The sequence below is a fragment of the Erpetoichthys calabaricus genome, chromosome 3 (assembly GCF_900747795.2).
Source record: "Erpetoichthys calabaricus chromosome 3, fErpCal1.3, whole genome shotgun sequence".
Lineage (NCBI taxonomy): Eukaryota > Metazoa > Chordata > Cladistia > Polypteriformes > Polypteridae > Erpetoichthys > Erpetoichthys calabaricus.
The window spans coordinates 306400277-306425633 of record NC_041396.2 but is presented as its reverse complement, the minus strand read 5'-3'; the positions used below and the strand labels follow the sequence as shown (position 1 = coordinate 306425633).

The 25357-nt window shown below is 49.5% G+C and overlaps 1 protein-coding gene across 1 annotated transcript in view; it reads right to left on the bottom strand.

Annotated features, from left to right (window-relative positions):
* Positions 1 to 7907: 7907 nt before the first annotated feature.
* c1galt1lb (core 1 synthase, glycoprotein-N-acetylgalactosamine 3-beta-galactosyltransferase 1, like b) overlaps positions 7908 to 25357 on the bottom strand; it is a 29786-nt gene continuing 12336 nt past the window's right edge. The window contains exons 2-4 of the mRNA XM_028798672.2: positions 10707 to 10958; positions 9955 to 10619; positions 7908 to 8585 (exon numbers count right to left, since the gene is read on the bottom strand). Of these exons, the coding sequence (XP_028654505.1) occupies positions 8361 to 8585; positions 9955 to 10619; positions 10707 to 10926 (1110 nt within the window). The 5' untranslated portion in view covers positions 10927 to 10958 and the 3' untranslated portion in view covers positions 7908 to 8360. The remainder of the gene's footprint in view (positions 8586 to 9954; positions 10620 to 10706; positions 10959 to 25357) is intronic.

The window sequence follows — 25357 nt, the reverse complement described above, 5'->3', positions numbered from 1 at the left end:
TCTCAAATCATTCACACGTGTCTACGGGTTTGGTTTCTTTTCCAAAGAAGTGACAGGCGACACAAAGTTGAAGCGGATTGTCACCCGGCCACCGCTTCGCTTTGCACCGGCGCGTTTTTCATTCGCTTGTCTTTAATTAAAGCAAAAGGGTGAGTTTAAAGTAAACGAATCTCTTAGTATCGGCAAATCGAACTTGAGTTTGGACGACGGGTGGTCTTCACCGCCCTGCGATGTTCAAATCCAGTTAGAGAAAAGGCGCAGTCTCTTAGAAATGCACGACAACACCTCCACAACTACAATGGCTAAGGTCTAAAAACGATACGCATGGCTGCAGCTCCACACCGATTCACCCCACCAATGACATCACCGTTTGGGCTTGTGAAAGGCGCTATATGGAGCGGAGATGGCCTTGAGAATGTCCACGTAGTTTAACCGCGTTATGCAATTCAGTTCTGTTTATACAGCGCCTTTCACTGAGCGCCGCCTTATTAATGATGAGTTAACGGTGTGGCGAGCTGGTGAAGGAGCTGCGAGGCTGTGGGTTCAAATCTCATTACATGCGGGACCCTGAGCAAGCCGTTTCAAGTCGCCTTGGACAAAACCAAATAAGAAGAAGTAATACTAATAAATCTTACAATGTGACCAACGTGCGCCCACAGAAACAACGAAATGCGCAATCCACTGTCTAGAAAGCCCCTCATAGCAGAAGCGACACAGTCGGCTATCATCTGAGCGGTGCCATTTATGAAAGTTAAGGGGCGCGTGCCGGGGGACCCCTCAATCCTCTCGGTCTCCCAACTCTGATGATACTGAGTGGGCACCAATACGCGCTGGGAGCCGTTTATGAAAAGTAAAAGTGCGCATGCTCCGTACACCAAGGCGCGCGCGCTCCGTAAAGTCCGCGCTATTTGCAGCAATGGAGCGCGCGTGCTCCGGACACCGATGGCACGGATATCGAGGGGCGACGTGTAACCACCCCGCCTAGTGGCTCGCAGTGGGTTTGACTTTGCCTCACAGTGCCAGCCCTCTGAAATCAGACTTCATAATTTTAAATATGAAAGATGCGGAGCTGTGAAAGGCGCTATATAGAGAGGAGTCCAAGACCCCTTTGAAATGCCCAGGTGCGTCTGCCTCATCAGACTCCATTAAAGGCGCTTATCCATCAGGGTGGCGGTAAAACGACTTCGGACTTTAAATCCTGAGGCTACGGGTTGAAATCCCTCTGTGTGACCCTGAGCAGGTCCCTTCACCTGCCTGGCTCAAAATTGAAAAAGCACAAATGTAACCAATTGTATCTCAAATCGTGTAAGTCGCCTTGGATAAAGCCTAATAATAATAATAGTAATAATAATAATAACCTGCGGTGGGCTGGCGCCCTGCCCGGGGTTTGTTTCTTGCCTTGCGCCACGTGTTGGCTGGGATTGGCTCCAGCAGACACCCGTGACCCTGTAGTTAGGATATGCCGGGTTGGATAATGGATGGATGGATAATAATAATAATAATAATAATAATAATAATAATAGAGGGAGAGGGGTTAGAAGGTCATCTTCACCTGCCGGTGCTCCAATTGGATAAAAAAAATAAACTGAAATATTTGAAAGATAAAATTCACTCAGGTCGTCTCAGATAAAGTCAAATAATTAATAATAATAATAATAATAATAATAATAGAGGGAGAGGGGTTAGAAGCTATTGCTGATACAGCACATTGCCGCAACCACCACATGATAAACCAACAACAACAACAATAATAATAATAATAATAATAGTAATTAATAATAATACCCGGCAGACTTAGAAGTTGAGCAACGAAGACCCGCAGAAAAGACAAAATGCATGTCCGCTGAAAAAGAAGCAGCGCAAGTCGGGCACGCGCAAATTCTCCTGCTAGTTATTAAGACCCCGATGCGACTCAAACACCGACAATCCCTCGGCCCCTCCTACCCCCACAAACCCCCCACTGCCCTCAGTTGATCTGTGTCAGACTTCATTGCCATCAGGGTGGCATAATGGTTACGGATTTAGACTTCAGACCCTGAGGTGGTGGGTTCAGATCTGACGTCACTGTGTGACCCTGAGCAAGTCATTTCACCTGTTTGTACTCCAACTGGAAAAACTGAAGAAATGGAACATTTTAGAGATATAATTGGTTTCAGGTCGTCTTGAAAAAAACAAAATAGTAAGCAATAATAATAATAATAATAAAATATCCATCCATCATCCAACCCGCTATATCACTACAGGGTCTGCTGGAGCCAATCCCAGCTAGCACAGGGCACAAGGCAGGAAACAAACTCCGGGCAGGCCGCCAGCCCACCGCAGATTATTATTATTATTAGGCTTTATCCAAGGCGACTTACAAGATTTGAGATACAATTGGTTACATTACTTTGAGCCCAGGCAGGTGAAGAGACCTGCTCAGGGTCACACAGTGGGATTTCAACCCGTAGCCTCAGGATTTAAAGTCCAAACTCGTATACGCCACCCTGATGGATAAGCGCCTTTAATGGCGCGCACGCACACACACACAGTCTAGGGACAATTTAGGATCGCCGATGCACCTAACATGCATGTCTTTGGACTGTGGGAGGAAACCCACGCAGACACGGGGAGAACATGCAAACTCCACGCAGCGAGGACCCGGGACGCTAACGGGTCTCCTAACTGTGAGGCAGCAGCGCTACCCACTGCGCCACCCATAATAATATATCGATGGACCGAAATAGTCCCGTAGAAAAGACGACACGCACGCGCAAGATAAAAGAGGCAGCAGAAGTCGGGCACGCGCAAGCTCTCCTGCGAGCTATGAAGCCCCTCCGTGCGACCACCACCCGCTGTCAGCTGAGTGTCACACTTCAACATTATAAACATGAAAGATGGGGACCTGTGGGGGGCGCTGTGTGCCCCCCCCCCTTGAAATGCCTGGCGCTCATCCTTCAGTCTGGCGGACCGTGCGACCCCTCAGCAAGTTACCTCACCTGCCTGACTTCCATTTGGAAAAACAACACGAAATTAAAACAATTGAACCTCAGAAGTTACAAGACGCCTTCAGAGCGTCAGTCACATGATAATAATAATCCTCATAATGATCATCTTTTTTCATATTAATAGTAATAATAATAACAGCATTCAAAGGTCTATATGGAGTTCCAAGACGATCCTACCGTCCTCCCCACTGCCACCCCGCCCGGCTCATCTCTTGTATTCTCCTTTTCCCTGCAGGAAGCTTGAGGCTCAACGGCCTGCCCCGCTCCTTCTGAAGCGATACTACGACGGCCTCCTTCGATGGCTTCGTGGGCCTCATGGGAAGGAGAAACGCGGGTGGAGTACAGGAAACGTCAGCCCTAGTTTGGGGTCCATCGGAGGTCGAGCGGCTTACGCGTTGAGTGAAGAGGGCCGCGCTGTTCCAGGTCGCCGAGTTAAAACAACAACCACAGCTTTAGTTTCTGTAGCCGGCCGCCATGTAAGGATGTGCTTTGGCAGAAGACGAGTAATAAAAAAGTAAAAGGCGATTCAAGTCGAAGGAGGTCGGCCCGGCTAAGAGGCTCCCTACAGTCCCCTGTAATGACTGTGATGGCCCACCCAGCGTCACCCTCCAAAGTGACGGTGCCAACACGACCGCTCAGGGCAAAGTCCATCTAAAAAAGTCTTCTCGTTTAGATCTGCCACGGGCTTCCTCAGCAGATGATGACAGCTTGGTGCCATCCTAGTGGGCTCACAGCGCACGACCACTCGGGTCTCAGTTCGGGTTTTCTCGGTCTGTCATGTCCTGTCCGCTATACATTAACGATGTCTGTTTTGTCCACGTGTAAAGAAACCCCCCTGAAGTAAGCAGTAGAGCTCTGACGGCGAGGGGGGTCTTCAGACACCTGGAGCGCAGCGCTGCAGCGTGTCAAGGCAGTTTTACTTTGAACGTTTGTCGCCGTGTGTTTGTCAAGCAATGGACCCTCGGGGGACCCCCAGTCCAGTAAAGTGCCGTTTCACACCCCGCCTGATGTGTGTCTGCTTGGGTTCAGCACCACGGACAGCGCCGCCGAATGAAACGCACGCAGCGTCCGGGCGGCCATCGCGCCGCACATGCTGTACGGTACAGTAGGCTTGTGTTTAACACCCCGGTTTGACGATCGAGACCACCGAGAGATGAGTTTTAAATGAAAAAACACCGAGAAACGATTTTAAAATCAGGAGTACTGTATTTACACGATTACGGGATGGCTGACCGGTGAAGCCTAAATGAAGACGCCCCGCTGCGGTCCTTTGAATAGCAGACACTTTTTTTTTTACTTTGGAAAACAATTGCTTATTAATTTTAAAGACAAAAGAGAAAAACAGAGCAAGTAGACGAGACAGGTTTATTATCAAAAAGAGAATAAAGCCCCCATCCCACCAAACTATTCACTGGATGGAGAGCTGAACGTACAAATCGCACGCGCTGCTCGTCCCAAGTACGACCACATCCTCGGTTTTTAGTAAGCGCGCCTTCTTTTTCTGAAGAGGATGTTGTGGGTGAAGAAGACAAACGAAGAGGAGCTGCTCAAAGGTCTGAAAGACACGAGTGCTGACATGAAGTCCTCCATCACCGACATCATCAAGAGGACGAGGAGGTCACACCGCGCGGGCGCCCCGACCCGGTTCTCTTAGATGCGCCCACTCGGGCTCGGCTCGAGACCCCACCCCCTCCCCAGGCAGAGATCATGTCGAGCCCCTAAAACTCTCTCGGCTATACTGGTATGTGTTGCGTTTTTGAGACCCCCCCCCCCCAAAAAAAGTATTTCAGATGACCCCTTACCATTTTGGTCAGCGTAGAGCCGGAGGTGTACCCACTTTCTACCATGACCGAGGTCCTCGCCTTTAATTTAATAGTTTCAGTCCATAACCCCCCCCTAAACAGGTCGATCGGCAGGTCCGAGTCCTATTGTCGCCACCAGGACCTCCTCGAAATCCGCAGTTTCCCCCTCCAGACAAAGGAGATGATATAAAGAGGAAGGGCTCGGAGATGAAGAACACGACGGAACTCAATGTATTACTTTAAATCGGGGTACTGATAGGGGGCTTAGTCCCAGCCCTCTGAACCCCGAGGTAGGGCTCGTCTTTGAAGGTCCACTGCTGTCCGCGTCTGCAGGGTTGCCCCCCACTTGGTGTTTTCATGCTGTCAGTAGCCAAACAGTTAACGTGAGCAAACTGGGCTAATAGGAGATCGGGGCTACTGGCATACGTGTATTCATTTTTCTCAAAGATCAAAGGGTTTAAGTCTGGAATCGGGGCTGAAGCCCCAAACCCCTCTAAATGACGTCAATGGTGTAAACTAATAAATAATCAAATAAATAAATCCGTCTTCATTAAAAGTGTCTGTGTGTCCACCCTTTCCAACAGATGGTGCATCACAGCCATTTTTAGTAAATGCATTGCATTTGTCATTCCAACAGATGGCACATAACAAACATTATCCATCCATCCATTTTCCAACCCACTGAATCCAAATACAGGGTTACGGGGTCTGCTGGATACTTCTTTTATGAATCCAATATCAAATGGCACAAAACCGAGATATATGCATTGCCTTTGTCAGTCGAACAGGTGGCACATCTAAAATATTTGTAGTGATAAAATGTATTACATGTATCATTCCAACAGATGGTGCATCACAAATAGTAACACTTCTTTTATGAATCCAATATCAAATGGTAGAAATCTGAGATATATGCATTGTCTTTGTCATTCCAACAGGTGGCGCATCTCAAACATTTGTAGTAATAAAATGTATTACATGTGTCATTCCAACAGATGGCGCATCTCAAACATTTTAGTAATAAAACGCATTGCATTTGTCATTCCAACAGATGTCACATCACAAACATTAACACTTCTTTTATGAATCCAATATCAAATGGCACAAAACAGAGAGACTTGTCCTCCACTCCTAAAGGTGCCATTGCAGTTTTTCAGCTCGCTGCCCCCTAGTGCCCCCCCCCCCCCCTTAAGGTTCCATGGACCTTTTCATTTCTTTAGCTCAGCAGGTCCATCAGTAGCCGCTAGCAGATGTGTGACACGCCAGGGGTCCCCAGGCTCAGTTCAGGTCCCATGACCTACCGTGTCCTGCTCTGTCGCCTAGTAGCCATTTCAGATTTGTGTTTTGCCCACCGGACGTTGTCAGTGCCCGAATGCCCCATTGAAGATACAAAAGACGCTCACAGGCTGAGGTGGTTCTTAGCCAAGCAGTGGGTCTACGAGGTGCCGTCCTGCCCAGTGACGTGATGGGCAGCATGCCTGGCTCTGATCACTTTCACAAATCCTCTAGGGGGCGCCTGTCGCTGTCCTCGGATTCCACTTGATGTTAAAAGCCGTTAAGTGCCCGCCGTCCCAGTCGTGGGGGGAATTAGGTTTGGAGGCGAAATTCCAGTCCGAGTCGCAAGGCTCCGGTGGTCTTCCTTCAGACCCTTCTCAGATCGGCCGATCGGATTTTCCCGTCGCGCGTCAATCGCCTACCTTCGCGAGTGCAAGCGCGGCGACGCGTGGGGAAGAAAAACAATCAAAAGGGCTCAGGCGCGCCCACTGGTGGCACTCAGTATAAACAGCAGGCGCCTGTAGTTACTTTAAGGGAAAGGACAGCGAGCTGGCATCCCGACCAGGAAAGAAGCAGAGGGCAGCCTTTAGTCAGACTGTGCCCTGTGCCAGGCGACAAGACAGACAGCAAGTGACACAAAAAAATGAAGCACAGGGTGGGTAGTCGAGGGCCTGAGCCAACCCTCCAGTGGTGCAGTCTGGGGGGCACATGTGGAGGTCTGCCTACCACGACACTCTCGCGCTTGTCCCTGAGGCCGATTTGCCTCACCTTTCCAATGCCATATTGTGCCCTCCTGTCACCTCGGGCTGCGGTCTTAGCCACTCTGTACTTTTCAGGTGATTAGGTGACCCCCCCCCCCAGTGTCATAGATGGTGAGCGTTCGGGCCCCTGGGTGTAAAAACGAGGGGTTCTTAAAGCGGCCCACCCACCGGATGCCAGCCAAAGAGCGAGAGGATAGCGTGTGCCACCCTGTGACCCTCTCTTATGTTTCCATTTTAGGACTTGTGGAGCCGTCACTGCCACAACAAAAAAGAAGTACAAGTGTGTGACCAGTGGGGGGTCCGCGTCCTGTGGGCATCGGCCAGTGGCACCGCTCTTTAACCTCTTGTGGCTCTTCCAGGGGACATGCACGACTTCTTTGTGGGGCTGATGGGTCGCCGAAATTTTAGATACAGGTAAGCTGGCTCCGCTGGCAGCCCAGGCGCTAAATACCCACACCCTGACCTAACCCAAGCCCCCCCCCCCCTCTACTCTCCACAGCAGAGGATCCCACCCCGCTGAAGGAGGAGGCCGCCGCCTACCCGGACTTGATGGAAATCCTCTTTCCCCGCCTCTGCAAAGGCAGGTGAGGATGTTGGCACAGCTGGTGGTCAGCCATGCGGGGCACAGCGGCCCGTTTCCAGCACCCTAACCACCCCACCTTCTTGTTTTCAGGTTTCGTCGCAGTGTGTAGGACCACCAGCGGGCACCTCCAGCGTGGGCACCTCGCTGACCAGCAGAACGGACTGCCGCGCCCCCTTCGGTAAAACCAGAATCATCGTGTTGTGTGGAACGAGCCGTTGCTCGTCACGCGGGCCTGGCACGAGGGTCACCAGAAGAGACACGACCCCCCCGTCCCACTCGCTTGCTTTTCATTTGCTCCTTTCACTCTGTGGCTTCAGATGAACGAGAAGCAACAACAAAGTTTTTTTTTTATTTAAATAAAACTGGTGGTCCTGTGTGTCCTTTCCGGGGGATTTGGGGGGCACGATGGTCCACTAGAGTGGCCTGCTTCCTGTGCCCACTCAACGAACACACGGCAGGCAGAGACGAAAAAAAAGATCAGAGCAGTGGGCAGCACACCTTTGACACAAATTACTTTAATTTCGCGCATATCATCGGTAGAACCAGATGATGGCACCCTGCGGGCACAAGATAGGGCACAGCAAAGCATCTGCTGGTTCAAAAAAAACAAAACAATGCCCTGCAGTCCTCATCGGCTCCTCCTTTTACATTCATAGTGTGCCCCGAGTGGGCTGCTGCCAGCGGCCTCCTTCAACCCCAACACCCAGGTCTGGCACCACATTGGCACCCTCTTTGGTTTAGCTGGATGTGCCAGGCTGGGGGGGCCCCGGCTCCTTTGGTCCTGTGGCTCAAGTTCACATTAGTGGAGTTTGGTTGGCATGGTCTTCCACATGCCAGCCCCCATCAGTATTTTTAACAGAGTCCCCCTCGAATACCCTCACCCATCCTGCTGCCAAGTGGAGACACAAATCAGCCAAAGAGGTCCTGGCCAGCAGATTGGCAGCCAGTGGTGTCACACTGTCTTCTCCAGATGGGCATCCAGTGAGTTGTTCTTGCCAGACTCCTGCTCTGTGTCCTTGTGGGCTGGCAGCCTGGCATAGTTCTCGGGCAGTCCGGGGTTGTAGCGGTACTGGTAGCCGTATGCCCGCAGGTGGTAGGTGTAGTACTCCAGGATGTACATGAGCTCGGCGCTCACGTAATGGAAGGAGACGGCGAGGTCAGAGCAGCACTGGGGACCCTGAAGGGACAAAGAGAAGAAGATCAAATCAAACGGGTATTTAACATGGCACCCTCAGTCATCTGGCCAGAAATGACACATGGGGCCAAGAAAGGTGCCCAAGAGCCTGAAGTCAGGTGTAAGTATTGGGGACCAGTCACGGAAAGAGCCCAGAGATGACACCTGGCATATACTGGCAGACTGCTTACTGACAGGTGGTGCCCTCGGACCTCACAGCCTCCACAACTGCCCTGCCGCAAATTGAAAGGGGCATTCAGTTGTAGTGTGCAGCGCTCACTGGCAGGTGGCAGCCTCATCCTAACATATGGCAGGCCCAGGGCCACTCGACCATTAATCGGAAAGTATGTGCCACCATGGAGGGCACCACAAAGAGGAGCCAACAGCATGCCAGAGAATTGGGATACGAAGTCCTGTCTCGTCTGTGCCGATGCACAAACCTATGTGACTGGACATGGTGACAAGAGCAGGGGCAGAGGGACAAGTTCAGCGTGGGAAGCCTGCGGGTGAGGAGTCGGTAATCATGGCGAGGTGCGGAGTGCACGAAAGACGGACATCGGACTGTCCGGGGGTGGGGGGTGCGATGTGAAAGAAGCGATAAAAAAAAAAAAAGATACGGAGACGGGAAAGGCACAACACGACAGACAGACAGACAGGGCACAATGTGACAGTAAAAAAGACCCACAGCCACGAACGGGCCTCCATGACAGTCAGACGGTGCTCAATAACGTGTACAGACAGACTGCGGTCACCAGAGGGCGCTGCGGCTCCACAAACACAAGCGCTGAGCCCAATGAGCGTCTCGAACTCTTCCAGCGCAAGCGCAGTTTCAGCCCACGGCTCTCTACGGCTCTCCATCTTCATCGTCCTCAGTCAACACCCCCCCCTAAAACCCCAGCAGTTCTAGGTGATGCTGGAGCCCAAGCTAGAAGGGTTCACAAACAGTCCCTTTCAGAGCCACCTGGGACCCCAATGGGGCCAGAGTTGGCATGATGCCCTTTGGAATGGGGTTGTGGCTGCCATCTAGGGCCTTGTGCCAGTCTGGGTAAGCTTCCTGGGCAGTATCCGTCAAACAGATGGGACAGGAGGGGGCGCTATACTGGTGGGATTCATAAACAGACAAGGCACTAAATCACAGGATTGACTGGAAAGGCACTACATGACGGGCACAATACAACAGGGCGTCACCCGCCACAGCCACTTGGCTCCTCAAAGAGCACCGACAGACACTCTAACCCCCCCAGTGGGTGTCACAGACCTGACCCCGTCACCTATTTTACCCTAATGCATATGGCACTGCCCTGTGCCACCTCTCTTCCCCCACTGCCCCCCCTAGCTCTTACAGGGTGGTCCCAAACCCCGCCCCACTCACCTCCACAACAGGGTAGTAGCAGTAGTTCCAGTACCAGAAGGACTTGGTGAACTTGCCGGTGAGGTGACTTTCGGGGACAAAGGGGTGGAAGGTCTCCCGGTGCAGAGAGTCACGTGAGTCGCCCGCCAGCACGCCCATCTTCTCCATGCACTGCCCCAGCGCCAGGTCCTCCACGGAGCTGGTGTGGGAGCAGACGTTGGTGCGGAAGCCTTCCACGAAGCGGCGCAGGGCCTCCTTGCTGAGGACGTACCCGGCGCCGCCGCTCATGTAGCCCTGCTTGGCGAAGGGCCGGAAGCGCTTGCCGAAGTAGATGGGCTCGTCGGGGGTGTAGTTGGCGAGGACCAAACGCAAGTTGTCCACCACGATGAAGGTGTCGTCGTCCGCCTTGAGGAACCAGTCGGCCTCGTTGAAGTGGTGCTGCTCCAGGTAGTGGAAGGCGCGGATGGTCTTCCAGTAGAGCTGGTCGCGCCCCTCCTTGGTGTCCAGGCCTATGGTGGGGAAGTTGGGGTCGTCGGTGGAGCTCATGAAGATCACCATGTTGCAGTGGCGGCTCCAGGTGGCCTTCACGTGGCGGGCTTTCTTCTCCAGGTTGGCCGGACCCGTCATGACCCAGCACAGAATGCGCACCTTGTTGTAGATGTCATCGGCCACACGGCTGTCCTCACCTGCCAACAGGGAGACAGACAGAATGGGCACCGTTTGCAAACAGGGGGGTTAAGCCGGGCTGCCATCGCCAGCCAAGTCGTGCCTACCTTTCAGGTGAGGGTGCTCCAGGTTGATCAGGGCCGGCCCGTCGACCCTCCAGTTCAGGTTCTCGTTTTCCACCACGGCCTTGTTCTTGGAGGTGACTGGCAGGTTCATCTTGTGGAAGAAGTTCTTGTTAAGGGGCACCTGCGTCAGGAAGAAATACAAAGTGCAGGTGCCCACCATGAAGCCCAGGAAGAAAGAGCGCCTGGAGCTCATCATGGCCATCCTTCCTTCTCAGGTGCAGTTCACTTTCATACCTGCAGGGATAAAAATGGCAGAGGTGGGTCAAGAGGGGGCACCGCCGGAGAGTACAGATACCTGTGACCCCAAAAACGAATGCCTCACTTCTGTCACAATGTCCTCATGTCCCTTTTCTGACCTACCAATCCCACTTGAGTGGCTCAGAAACGTCTCAGGGGTCAAACATCTCGCCCCTTCTGCAGTCTCCACCACTTGAGCATGTGTGGGATCAGCTTTGGTGGGGTGCATCTGACTGCCCGATTTCCACTTGACCGTGCGTTTCCAAATGCCAGTCGCTTTGACCACCACAGAACAGTGAAATGCCAAGTATACGTGAGACACAATGGCTGACTGCAAAACCAATGTGGAAAGTCATTGGGCACAGCTGGCACTGCCCACCAGCAGACCAGAATTTCCAAAGATTTACAAGCTAGGACTCACTTGAGTGGTCCGAGCAGGGGGCACAACTTTGTGTTTATTTGCACTGTCAATGGCCGGCGCCCTCCTCCTCATCATCAAACCTGGCATCACTCCATTCAGGCACTCTTCGGATTTGGCACATTGGAAAACCTGAAGGACATGAGCCGGAGAGAAGCGTGGCACTCGCTGTGTGAGAGCAATGCAGGTGTAAGACCTCGTAACTGATATAGCGCCTTTACCCGCTACATGGCACCATTTATGTACAAATGGACGTGTGTATGACGACTTGGGGACACACAGCCCACTCACTATGCCACTCTGCCAGCTCACAGGACCACGATGAGTCAGCGCTGGCATACAGACAGCTTTACCCAATGTGCACGTTGGTACAGAGTAAACGTCAGGCGGGCATTAAGAGAGTTCATGAAAAGGTCAAAACTGCATAGTAAACCCCAGTTCTTATATAGCACCTTTACATAGGGGGGGCTCTCATGGACCGTGGTGGTCTTCATGCATGTTAGGACAGTCGGAGGAGCCCCTCATGGACACACTGGTTAGTGAAGCTGGGAACTGAGAAGGCAGGCTGTGTGTTTCTGGGGTCCACCTGCCCACCCACAATGCCACTCTGCCAATTCATACGATGACGAGCATTCAGTACTGTGGCTGCCATACGGTGTGTGTGCCAATGCAGATCAAACGTCACTCGGGCACTGAAGAGATTTCTGAAAAGAGGTAAAGAGCGGGTGGTGGTCTGCACTGGCACGAGCTCAACAGACAAAGAGGGCACACGGGGCGGGGTGAGAGCAGCACCGTTAGCGAGACCAACTGGGCTGTTTGACGAAGGGTTCTGTTAGTGCCGTGTGGTGGGCCACCTCCAGAAATTCACGCTGGCGTGGACGTCACAGCCACAGGATTTCTTCAGCCACCGTCATCGTCACTCGAGAACACACTGAGCTGAGGTGGCGTTTCAGGACATCGGGCTGCTCGACACAGCAAGCCAGTCTGTTTAACGCGCCCTCCAGAGTGGCGCTGTCACCCTTCGCTCATAAATTTCTGCCACTTAGAACACTTGAACTGTCACCTGGTGGAGCCGAAAGAAAACTTCACCAGCGATTAGCAATAAAACCAGAGGTCCGCTTTATAACGTTATGTTGAGGTGTTGGCACCGATCATCAAGGTGGAAATGAAAGTCATCAGGAGTAAGAGGGACAACAGCACTGGGAATAAAGGGACGTTCGACACGTGTGGGGTCCGAGTGTGTGTGCTGGGGGATCCTGAGGCTACAGCGGGTTTAACGGAGAGACTGGCACTGATCACGTTTGCACGCCAATGGTACACGACTGGTCCTAGTGTCCTTTACGACTCTCCATGGGTCAAAATTAAGACGCCGCTGGAACGGGAGAAGAAAAGGAACAAAAAAGGAAAGGAAGAGACGCAAGCAAAATCAAAAGAGCAGATATATTAGAAATAACAGGGACCCCCACACTGCCCCCCACTCTTGACGTCACCCAATTCTGATAAAACATTGCCCTCTTCTTTGTGTCTGATCCAATTCTTCACCCACGCCCTGCACTGCCACTTTTTTGTTTGATGCCCACCCCTCGGGTGGCACCTCATCAAATGCTCTCTGACAGTCCTGATCAAGATCATCATCTGCTCCCCTCTGGTCGTCTCCTTGGGTGTCCTCCTCATAGAATTCAAGCCGATTAGTAAAACACGAGCCCCTCGTCTGATCCCACGCCAACTGTCCTGTCCTTGCCAGGTGTTGCTCAATCTTCTCCTTAATTCCTTCCATTCATTCTCCTGCGATGTTTCATGTTAATCTTACTGTCCTCTAGTTGCTCTGATCTGCCCCGTCACCCTTGTCATATAACAGGATGATATTTGCTATTTCCCAGTCCCTTTGGGAGTCTCTCCAGTGCCCAGTGACTTCCTAATAATACACGTCAAGGGTTTCTATCTTGTGGGCACTAGAGGTCACTGTTGCCCCTTTAAACCCAACAGACAGACCATCAGGGCACCAGGTAAAATCTTCCTGTTCTTCTTTATCCTCTTCTTCTTCTTCATCATCTTCTTTATCCTCTTCATCTTCCTCTCTCCTTTATCTTCTTCATCTTCTTTATTCTCTTCATCTTCCTCTCTCCATCATCTTCCTCTTCATCTTTCTCTCTCCTTTATCTTCTTCAACTTCTTTATCCACTTGTTCTTCTTTATCCTTTTCGTCTCATCTTCATCTTCCTCTCTCCTTTATCCTCTTCTTCATCTTCCTCTCTCCTTTATCCTCTTCTTCATCTTCCTCTCTCCTTTATCCTCTTCATCTCTCCATCTTCTTTATCCTCTTCTTCTTCATCATCTTACTCTCTCCTTCTTTATCTTCCTCTCTCCAAGCACCACAGCCACAATTTAACAGACAAGTAAATCACAAGCGCAGTTCTCCTCTCTCTATCTCCGGCTCGCTGGCTGGAGTTCACAGCACTCCTGTTTTTATAGCGCCCGACCCCAAGAATGCTTCTGCTCTTCTGTCCATGCGACTGGCTCGGTGGAAAACTTGAGTTTTAATTTTACTTCATCCCGGATGTCCGTCCTCTTGACTCACAAGGATGTCTGGGCTACAAGGGAGGTACGACTCCCCAGGTCCATTCACAGCACCCCCTGGGGGGCACCCAACAGGGATTGAGATACCGAACTCCAAGTCCCAGGATGCCCCATGGGACACTACACTCCAGGGGAGCTGCCATCTAGCGACTTGGGGGAGGCGGTGTCCAAAAGTAGCTGCCTTCTCCCATCCTGCCAGCTCAGGGGGGTCCCGGCCGTCTGTTACAATCTGTACTCGCTAGCCTTGAGGGTAAATCTGATCAGGTCCTGCTGATGTGTTGGATGTCAGCCTCTTTAATCTGCGGAGCTCTTCTCTCTCTGCAGTTTCTCCCTCAGCAGCTCCTTAGTAGTCCCTGTTACTGCTCGGAGGTTCTCCACTTGTGACAAATGTGAGTTTAGAGGGTCCGCTATTTCACAGCCTGTGTCTTTTAATCCCCCTTTACTATTCCTGATGCTCTTCACCTCCTCCTCGACTGATGTTCTACTATTAAAGAATCTCTTAGGACATCAGGGAGGGTAAAGGAGATGAGTAGAAAGACGACCCTTCATAATGGCTGCCCTCCTGTTCTGCGCCCTACGATTCACTTTTCCGTTCTTAGTGTTTTACGACTCGTTTCTTTTGATCTCACTACTGGTTTTTAATGTCCCACTAATGCCAAATTCCGATACGTACCTCACACTGAAATGTCTGTCCATCTGTCCCACCGGCCCTCGACGCTCTCCTCACACTTCTGTTTTGTGTTTACTCCAATTGTCCGACGCCCACTGCATGCCCAACATCAAGGTGGGACGGGTACAGTATAGTGTGTGGATAGGGTGGGGTGCCACTCTCTGACTTGCCTTTTCACAGGATATCTTCCATGGGGGGGCCGCCGTTAAAGCCCACTCAGACATTTCTTGTGAATACGTCGTTGCTGTTGCTGTCTTTTCAATTTTTGTTAAATACATCAAATGCCACTCAGTTATTATTTGGTCAAAATCAGCTGTAGAGTTAATCGATGAAGCGCTTGATGGATTAATCGTTGATAAAATAAATGATCCGCAGCAACTCGAAGGTGACGCCAATATAGCTGTGCGCCAATTCACAGCCAACAGAGTTCAGTCGGCTGGTATTCTCTCTCAGCCGAGGGTCACGGGAAAACAAAAAGGGTAAGAATGTTCTAGAAACGGACAGGATCCACAGGGTCTCCTGACTCTCCGAGGGTCCTTTAGGGTTTGTTTGAATTCGAGTCCATCGCCCAACACCAGCACTTCTCAGCTTTAATGCCCCCCCCCCCCCCCACTCCACTTTTTAAATTCCCCGACGACCCACCAGCAGCAACTGCAAACGGCCCCCTTAAAACGCTGGCAAGCAAACACAAACCATGCAGCACGGGCAACCGCTTAGGCGACCCACCAAAGGTCCACTCACGAACTGACAAACGTGGCCCACAACCCATCAGTGGCACAGGTGACCCACTCACAAACTGACAATGGCAGCCTGGGTCATGACCCCAATACTGAGAGAGAGAGACTGGCACAGGCGACCCACCGTGACCACTCACGAATGAACGATGGCAGCAGGTGACATTTTCAATAACAAAAGCTGCTCGCTACTCACTGGGCCTACGTATCACTTATTAAATGAGACCTAAAACGATTTCTAAAAATCCTAATAATTCATAATATTTATATCGCGCTGGTCTCACTACTCAAAGCACTTTACAGAGTGAGTGGGCAGCCACTTCACCCACCACTAATGGGCAGGACCCATCTGGAGGAGGGGGCGGCAGCCATTTCTGCACCTGAACGCTCCGCACACACGAGCTGTTGAAGGGGTGAAGGAGAGGACAGGGGATGATTAGAGGACACCCCCTACTCATTATAAAGGATGCCCAGGGGTCTTTAGTGACCACAGAGAGGGGTCAGGACCTTGGGTTACATCTCACCATTTTTATAGGACAGTGTCCCGTCCGCATCCCCCCCAAGCTTGTTTCTACTTGGTCTCCCATCCAAGTCCTGGCCAGCTCTGGGTGACCAATCCTGAAGTCACCTGGTAAATGAAGACATCTGTCACAGCACAGTCACCCGGTGACCCTCGGGGTAACTGAAATCACGTGTGTGGAAACCCAAACGACATTCTCGACCCACATAGGACAAGTCAGGACAGAACAACTGTGAGGGGTGACGGTGGCCATCAGGTAAACCGTGGAAGAGGTGGGCAGCCCCGTCACCCGCGTGGCTTTGAAATGCCAGTGTAGTGGGCGAACTCGAGTTGGCACATCCTTTACGAGCCCGTCACACCTCTGGCATCGTGCTATTGCACTACAGCTCCTTCATGGTGGTGTGGCCTGTCACCTTCTTTTCCATTTTTCTCGTGGCGCGCTGTGCTGTGTAGATTAACGTGAGCGAGACCACTAACCCCAAGCTGCTGTGTGTAGGTGGGGTGCCTGGACATGACGTGGGCACCGGAGACCCACGTTTAATGTTGGGGTAAACTGAATCCACTTAAATGACTTACAGGCTCAAATGGGCTGTAAAGGGGGGGTCTTTAAGAACATAGCAGCAGGTCACATGTCACATATCGGCCAATACTGACCAAGTGGTCTACCCCTGCTGTGCCTCGAGGTTTAGCGATTTCATAATTATCCTGCTGTTTTATCATCAGCGCTTACAGTCCCCCATGGAGTTTTATTGGGGTCTCTCTAAATGAGAGCCTCTGTGCTATGCCAGCAGGCCCACTCACACAACCACGGACCCTCAGGACTGTGTCTGCAGTGCTAAAGTAGAAAAACACTGGCATAGAATCCTTTACCAGCACATTCTTGGAAAAGCCGAGGAGCATCCGGGCAGGTGGTCCTCACATGGACCTCATTCCACAACTCTTATGGACAGATGTTTCTGAGGTGCTGCCAAAAGGTTCAGGGGGTCCGGTCCTGGCAAGATCAGGATGGCATCGCGGCTTTCTTTGCAAGTGATTGTGGTCCTATTGGTGTCATCAGCTGGAGACCACTGGTGACAGTTCACAGCCGAGTGGGACGAGTCCAGGAGAGGGGGGTCAGCACCTCTAACTCGGATTGGGAATGTGGGGCTTTAAGTATCTCGGGGGAAGAGGGGAGTGGGAGATCGAGAAGCCGATCAGAGCAGCCATGGGGGGCACTCGGCAGGAGGACGTCATGAAGCCAAACTCTTGTTGTGCTGGTCAATCAACATCCGTACACTCACCGCAAGCTTTGGATACGAGGGTCCTTCACAGGGGGGTCTGACCTCAGCCTTAAGGCGGCTACAAACATCTGGCTGCAGATGGTGTATCTGTACATCGTTCTACAATTCAGCACATCTGTATGGCAGGGTGATGAGACAGAAGCCCTTTCTCCACTCACACCACAGAGTCGCTTGTTGTATGCCAATGCTCATGTAGACAAGCCACATTCATTTTGGGAACAAAGTGCTTTGGACTGATGAGACACAAATGGAGTTATTTGGTCAAAACAAAAAGCGCTTTGCATGGCAGAAGAACACCGCTGCATTCCAAGAAAAACACCTGCTACCTACTGTCACATTTGGTGGAGGTTCCATCAGGCTGTGGGGCTGTGTGGCCAGTTCAGGGACTGGGGCCCTTGTTAAAGTCGAGGGTCTGATGAATTCAGCCCAATATCAACCAATTCTTCAGGATAATGTTCAAGCATCAGTCACAAAGTTGAAGTTACGCAGGGGTTGGATATTCCAACAAGACAATGACCTAAAACACAGTTGGAAATCTACAAAGGCATTCATGCAGAGGGAGAAGTACAATGTTCTGGAATGGCCGTCACAGTCCCCTGACTTGAATATCATCGAAAATCTATGGGATGATTTGAAGCAGGCTGTCCATCAAATTGAAGTGAACTGGAGAGATTTGGTATGAAGAATGGTGAACAAGACCTCCATCCAGAATCAGACACTAATCAGAGGCTATAGGAGGACAGCGTCTAGAGGCCAAAAGGAGGCTCCACTAAGTATTGATGTCATATCTCTGTTGGGGGGCCCACATTTATGCACCTGCCTAATTTTGTTATGATGCATATTGCATATTTTCCATTAATCCAATAAACTTCATGTCACTGCTGAAATCCTACTGTGTCCATAAGGCATGTCAGACATTAAAAGGAAGTTCAGCCAACGAGAAACAAAAATCTAAAGAATTAAGAGGGGGTCCCAAACTGTTTCATATGACTGTATGTGTGAGACGACTTACAGCTGTTCACCATCATGTGGCACATAAACTGTATAGCGGTACCATTAGTGTTGACGTGATTCTGACTCCCCCTCCATTATTATTATTACCAGTAACCCCGCGATTCTCGAAAGAATCGCAATCACTTTCTGTTCCCTCCGATACTTGCAGGGATAAAATATCAAGGAGGGTGACTGCGTCCGGGGAAAATTTAATTTAATTAAATAAACCTATTTGTACTAAAGCAGTGTCTTTGTGTGGGCGCCTTCGTTCATTGTTTTTATCCATACGGGCTTGTGTTTGTATTACTAATCATTGAGCTCCTTCCATTTGGAGCTGTGACTCCTTTGCCTCTGCTGTATCAGAAGGGCATTGTGGGCGCCTTCGTTCATTGTGTTTATCCATGCGGGCTCGTTTTGTATTTGTTAGTTGAGCTCTTTCATTTGTGGAGCCGTGACGTCTTTGCTTCTGGTGTGTGTGAAGTGCGTTGTAGGAGCCTCCATGTATTGTTTTTATCATCGCGGTCTCGTCTTTGTTGTGCTGTGGCCGTGTCGTTAGGTAGAAGTCGTTTACTGTTAGGAAGTATAATCCAACTTACATTTAATACTGAAGTACCGTTATGTGATTCTAATATGCCACACCGACAGCTGGCATAGAGGATTAGAGCAAGTGTAGTTTACAGGTTGTGGTGCTTGGGCACCACCTACTGACTCTGGGAAGCCACTGCGTTTGACTCTGGGGCGCCGTGGTGCAGTGCGCATGCGCCTCATGTGTCCTGCGTCCACCGTCTGTGCGTAAATTAAACTGTCGTTTAGTAATATAGATTATTATTGCGTTGCCCGATTGCAGAATTCCCACCTTTGTTACCTGAAAAATCTCAGAAGGCACTCAGGGGCACTGGGACGGAACAAAGAGGCTTTCATCCACGACACGCAGGACGTTGGTCTTTGTTTTCATTCATGACGAGAGCGGGCCGGGCTGGCACACTGGGGCGAACAAAAGCGTGTGGCAACACAGGAGCAAAGCTGGTGGAATTTAACCTAATGGGGGCTTAAAAAATAACACAAAAATGTGCCCCCCCCCCCCCATGTGTTCAGATGTTTCATTTGTGTGCCCGCTTGTTTTTATTTTTAGTCTTCCTCCTCCCAAACCCGAGGCTGTCCTATTCAGTTTTGACCCAACGGCGACATTTTTATTTGTTTTCTTTGGCAGATAAGATGGCGCTGGGAGTGGCACTGCACAGTCAGTTCTGGGGAATTGTCTTTTCTCTCTTAATGTTTGTCCAAGCATTGTTTTGATGCATTATGTTTTATTATTTTTATAGAAAATTATGTACTGCCAGTAAAGTGGTTAAAAATAAACAATTTACGAGAGGCTTCTGCATCAGTCTGTCCAGTTTCATAACCCATGTATCCTCAGGAGGGGCACAGAGGAAGCTGGAGACCACCATGCCAGGGCAAACATACACACACACACACACGGGGGGGGGGGGGGTAAATAGATCACTGCCAGTCCACCTGCCCTGTGAGAGGACAAGGACAAAGGGGGGTGGGGAAACATGCAGACTCCACACAGGGAGCGCCCAGAACTCCACCAGGACACCCAGGTCACCCACCACAATTCAAGTGATGTTTCAGTGTGTGCCACACATACACGGCGGTGCAGTCACCGAGGAAAAGAAAAAAAATAAAATAAGCTTCTGACAGTCGGACTACAGAGCGCAGAGAAAGAGCAACGCGATGCCAGCTTTAGTGTGTGCCACCCCTCAGAGCAGAGCTTTGACAGGATTAGGACTTTATGGTATTGTAAATCACGGCGCCCACCCTCCTCTCGCTCAGTACACTTGAAATAAGGGCACTTTTGGTATTGGGGCTCAAGGTGAAAGGTGTGCCCATGGGGGGGCATCTGATGATCCAGCACGGAGAAACACCAGTGGCACCACTAGGTGGAGGGGCTTTGAGAGCCAACAGAACTATAAGAGATCTTGAGAGAACTCAGCCCTCTGCCATCTTGATCTTCCCATCCTGCCCTCTGACAGCGTCGGTCAACTACACGGGGGGGCACCTCTCTGCATTTTTGAGTGTATATATATATATATATATATATATATATATATATTGTATTATACACACACACACACCAATCATATGGTGTGACATCATCTGCTGTTAACTTTTGCTCTGTACTTGTAATATTTTTATACTGTATTGAGGGTGACTTCTCTGTATTTTATTTTATTACATTGACCCCCCCCCCCTTCTCTTTGATGTCCACTGCACACCCAGCTTACCTGGAAAGGGGTCTCTTTTTGAACTGCCTTTCCTGAGGTTTCTTCCATTTTTCCCTACAATGGTTTTTTTTGGGGGGGGGTTGCACGGTGGCACAGTGGGTAGTGCTGGTTCGCTTCCCAGGTCCTCCCTGTGTGGAGTTTGCATGTTCTCCCCATGTCTGCGTGGGTTTCCTCCCACAGTCCAAAGACATGCAGGTTAGGTGCATAGGCAATCCTACATTGTCCGTGTGAGCTGGCACCCTGCCCGGGGTTTGTTTCCTGCCTTGTGCCCTGTGCTGGCTGGGATTGGCTCCAGCAGACCCCCCGTGACCCTGTAGTTAGGATATAGCGGGTTGGATGATGGATGGATGTTTTATTGGGAGTTTTTCTTGTTGTCTTAGAGAGTCAAGGCTGGGGGGTTGGGGGGGGTGGGCTGTCAAGAGGCTGGTCCTGTTAAAGCCCACCGCAGCCCTCCTTGTGTGATTTTGGGCTCTACAAAAATAAATTGAATTGTATTGTATATTATATACAGTTGGGGCCTAACGTTCATCTCTGCCACTCATCCACCGTGGAGACACTATGCCCATACTACATGTTGGCAGCTCTAATTTGATTTCTCTGTGCCCGTCCTGCCCCACTTTGTTCTGTGCGTATAGTCATGGCCAGACATTTTGAGAATGACCCCAGTGTTGGTGTTCACAAAGTCTGCAGCTTCAGTGTTTATAGATCTTTGCATCAGATGAGATACTGAAGGAGAATGACGAGCAGCTCAGAAGTTTCAAAGGCTTTGATTGACAATGACATGAAGTTGATGCACAGAGTGTCCATATCTGCAGTGTTGGCCCTTCTTTCTTTTCCAAGACCTCTGTGATTCGCCCTGGCAGGCTGTCAATCAACTTCTGGGCCCAATCCTGACTGATGGCCGCCGCGCATTCTTGCAGAATCAGAACTGGTGGCTTTTTGTTTGTCCATCCTCATCTTGCATGGCCATCTTAACAGCATTATAGGCCCCCAAACCCCCAACCGGGCAAAGTAGTACACTGGGCCCCCTACCTACACAACCGCTCAGCAAGTTACAACATTCATAGGTTGGCATGGGACCCCCGGGCAACTGCCCAGCATGCCCATGCGTTAAGACAGCCCTGGCCTCTTGAGGATTTGACCCCGAGTTCTCAATGGGGAGTTTCCTGGCTGTGAACGCCAGCTGTGCCACCCGTCTAAGATGGGTGAAACCTTAGTAAGCAACATGGACCTCAGCGTTAACATTTGAAGTGCACCATTGGTTGGAATGTATTTTGTAACAGACGTAGTAATGGAATGCATTGCATTTGTCATTCCAGCAGGTGGCACATCACAAACACTTGTAACAAATTCAATACAACAAATGTCTAAACCACCATCTGTTGGAATAACGCATGCAATGTATAGGTCTCTGCTAAATGCACTTTGGGCTGGGATTTGTAAAAGCAGTGCTAATGTCTGTGATGCACCGTCTGTTGGAATGGCAAATACAATACACTATTGCTAAAAATGTTTGATGCACCATCTGTTAGAATTTATAAGCAATTTCTGCTGGGATTCATAAAATCAGTGCTAACGTCTGTGATGCAGCATCTGCTTGGAATGACAAATGCAATATATTTTATTACAAACACTTAGGATGCACCATCAGTTGGAATGGCAAATGCAATACACTTTATTACTAAAAATGTTTGATGCGCCATCTGTTGGAATTTATGAGGGCTTCATAAAGGCAGTGCTAATGTCTGTGATGCAACACCTGCTTGGAATGACAAATGCAATACATTTTATTGCAAATGTGTATGATGCGCCATCTGTTGGAATGACAAATGCGTCTCTGCTATATGTGGTTTAGGGTGGGATTCGTAAAAGCAGTGCTAATGTTTGTGATGCACCACCTGTTGGATAGCAGAGACACAGCTACTAGACCGACACACACACACTTGTCCTTTTTTTAAGGTGCCCCCTGTGTGTGCAGTACAAGTCAAGTGAGGTGACACTTCAGCTAATAGGGCACCTTGAGTTCTGTCTAGAGTTTTGACCTACAATGACATAGCAGAGGAAGTCCAGAGGAGAGGGACTAGGTGGATTCTGGGGGTCTGAACTGTGAGCTGAACCTTTCAAGTGACCGACACTGTCAGGTGCCCTGACTGAAGTGTGTAGAATCGTGAAGGGAATCTGCACATCGAGTCATCGAGTGTCACTTTAAAGTAAAAGCTTCAACACAAACAGGACACGGGGACAACACTGGAAACTGTTAATGCCAGATTTCACACAAATGTTAGAAGCTTTTCCTTCATGTAAAGAACCAGACTCACACATGCAGTTACTGACCAAGAATTGTGGACAGTAGGACTTCAGGGACCTTCAGATTTTGACTTGACAGCACTGGCGAGCTTGTTGTGCCGAATGGCCTGTCCTCGTCAGGACTGCTCTAGAGGCAGAACACCTCATTCAGCCCAATAAATGGCCGAGCGGAGATGGCCACGTGTGACACATTAGCTCAGCTGGTGACACTCCTCGAGAACTCTTTACTCCTTTCTAGAGTCTCTGACTTGGCTGCACTTTGAGGGGCTGCTCAGCACACCCAAGCAACAAAGCCAGTCATGTGACAGGCCAGGTACCACCAGGGATGGGCATTTCACTGGAAACAACAGCCTCACCACACAACAAGGAAACAAACAAACAAAAGGACTTGCTGAACGTCCCTCCTTGTCACAGTCGGGTTAATGGCTCACAATCTGGTGGGGAGGGACGACCAATGAGTGCGGCCAGCCACTCGCCTCATCTGCGGAGCTCGGCTTCACACTCTGAGCTATCAGCTCATGTAAGTTGTCACACATCCTCCCCCCACGGCACGCTCAGGGTGGGCATCTTCTGAGGAAGTGACGATGACACAATGGCGGGTTGTGCACGTCTGTGTAATCCTGAAACTTGCAGACGGCTCGGTCATTCGGAGATTTCTACAAGATAAGGAGGACAGGCATGGATCGGTTATTGAGGAGTCTGTGCAATGTTGTGATCGCTCCTCTTAATGAACAAATTTAGATTTTTATCAAAAAAAAAAAAAAGATACGGTTTTAGATCAGTGGCGCTTTCCTCCTTCCATGGTCTCGAATTAAAGGAGAGACAGGGCAGAGACAAATATCTGGGGACAATCCTTCATACAAGGACAAGTATCTGTGCGTCTGTCTAGTTGTTGTGTCTCAATCACTCCAAGAGATGGTGCAGCACAAACATTTGTAGTAATGCACTTCATCACTGCTTTTATGAATCCCATACCAAATAGCACATCACAGAGACATATTGCATTTGTCATTTCCAACAGACTGTGCAGCACAGACATTTGTAGTAATGCACTTCATCACTGTTTTTATGAATCCCATACCAAATAGCACATCACAGAGACATATTGCATTTGTCATTTCCAACAGACGGTGCAGCACAGACATTTGTAGTAATGCACTTCATCACTGCTTTTATGAATCCCATACCAAATAGCACATCACAGAGACATATTGCATTTGTCATTTCCAACAGACGGTGCAGCACAGACATTTGTAGTAATGCACTTCATCACTGTTTTTATGAATCCCATACCAAATAGCACATCACAGAGACATATTGCATTTGTCATTTCCAACAGACGGTGCAGCACAGACATTTGTAGTAATGCACTTCATCACTGTTTTTATGAATCCCATACCAAATAGCACATCACAGAGACATATTGCATTTGTCATTTCCAACAGACGGTGCAGCACAGACATTTGTAGTAATGCACTTCATCACTGTTTTTATGAATCCCACACCAAAAGGCACATCACAGAGACATATGTATTGCATTTGTCATTTCCAACAGACGGTGCAGCACAGATATTTGTAGTAATTTACTTCATCACTGCTTTTATGAATCCCACACCAAAAGGCACATCACAGAGACATATGTATTGCATTTGTCATTTCCAACAGACGGTGCAGCACAAACATTATTAGTAATGCATTCTGTTACTACAAATGTATCTGATGTGCCATTTGTTGGACAGACAAATGCAATGCATTTTATTGCTACAGGATTTACAAAATACATTCCAACAGATGGTGGTGCACTGCAAATGTTAACACTGCAGCCTAAACCGATTACTTAGATAGGTACCACAGCTAGTAAAAGGATAAGTGTCTGTGTATCTGTCTGTCCCTCAGGTTGCTATGTCTGTTATTCCAATAAGTGGTGCAGCATACATATTTCCAGTAACATAATACACTGCATGTCATTCCAACAGATGGAGCACCAAAAATATTAACACAACTCTTACAAATCCAGTACCAAAGGGCATATAACAGACTGATATGCATAGTAATGCACTTAATTACTACAAAGGTTTGTGATGTGCCATCTGATGGAATGACAAATGCAATGCATTCATCATTACACACATTACAGTATACATTCCAACAGATGGTGCAAGCAAATGTTAATGAAGAGGTTTACATTGATTACATAAATTTCAACCAGTTTGAGATGGGTAGCATAGCTAGTAAAAAAAAGTGTTCATCAGGTTGTTACGTCCATCAATCCAACAGATGCAGTAATAAAACAGATTGCATTTGTCATTTCAGCAGAAGGTGCATCACAAACATTTGTAGTAATGTTACAGCATGCATTCCAACAGATGGCGCACGGTAAACGGTAATACTGAGGCCTATGTGGATCACTCTGACTTTAACACGCCTTAGATGTGTTGTGAGGCTTCAGAGGCTTAACACTGAATGAATCTGTAAGAAAGGGCGGACCTGGCGTTACTTTCTCAGGAAACTCAAATCCATCAAGGTGTTTTCCATGAATCGGTCTTCACATTGGCTTACATTTGTTGATTTGGCAATCAAGGCATTCAAATTATCAGCCCTCTTAAGAA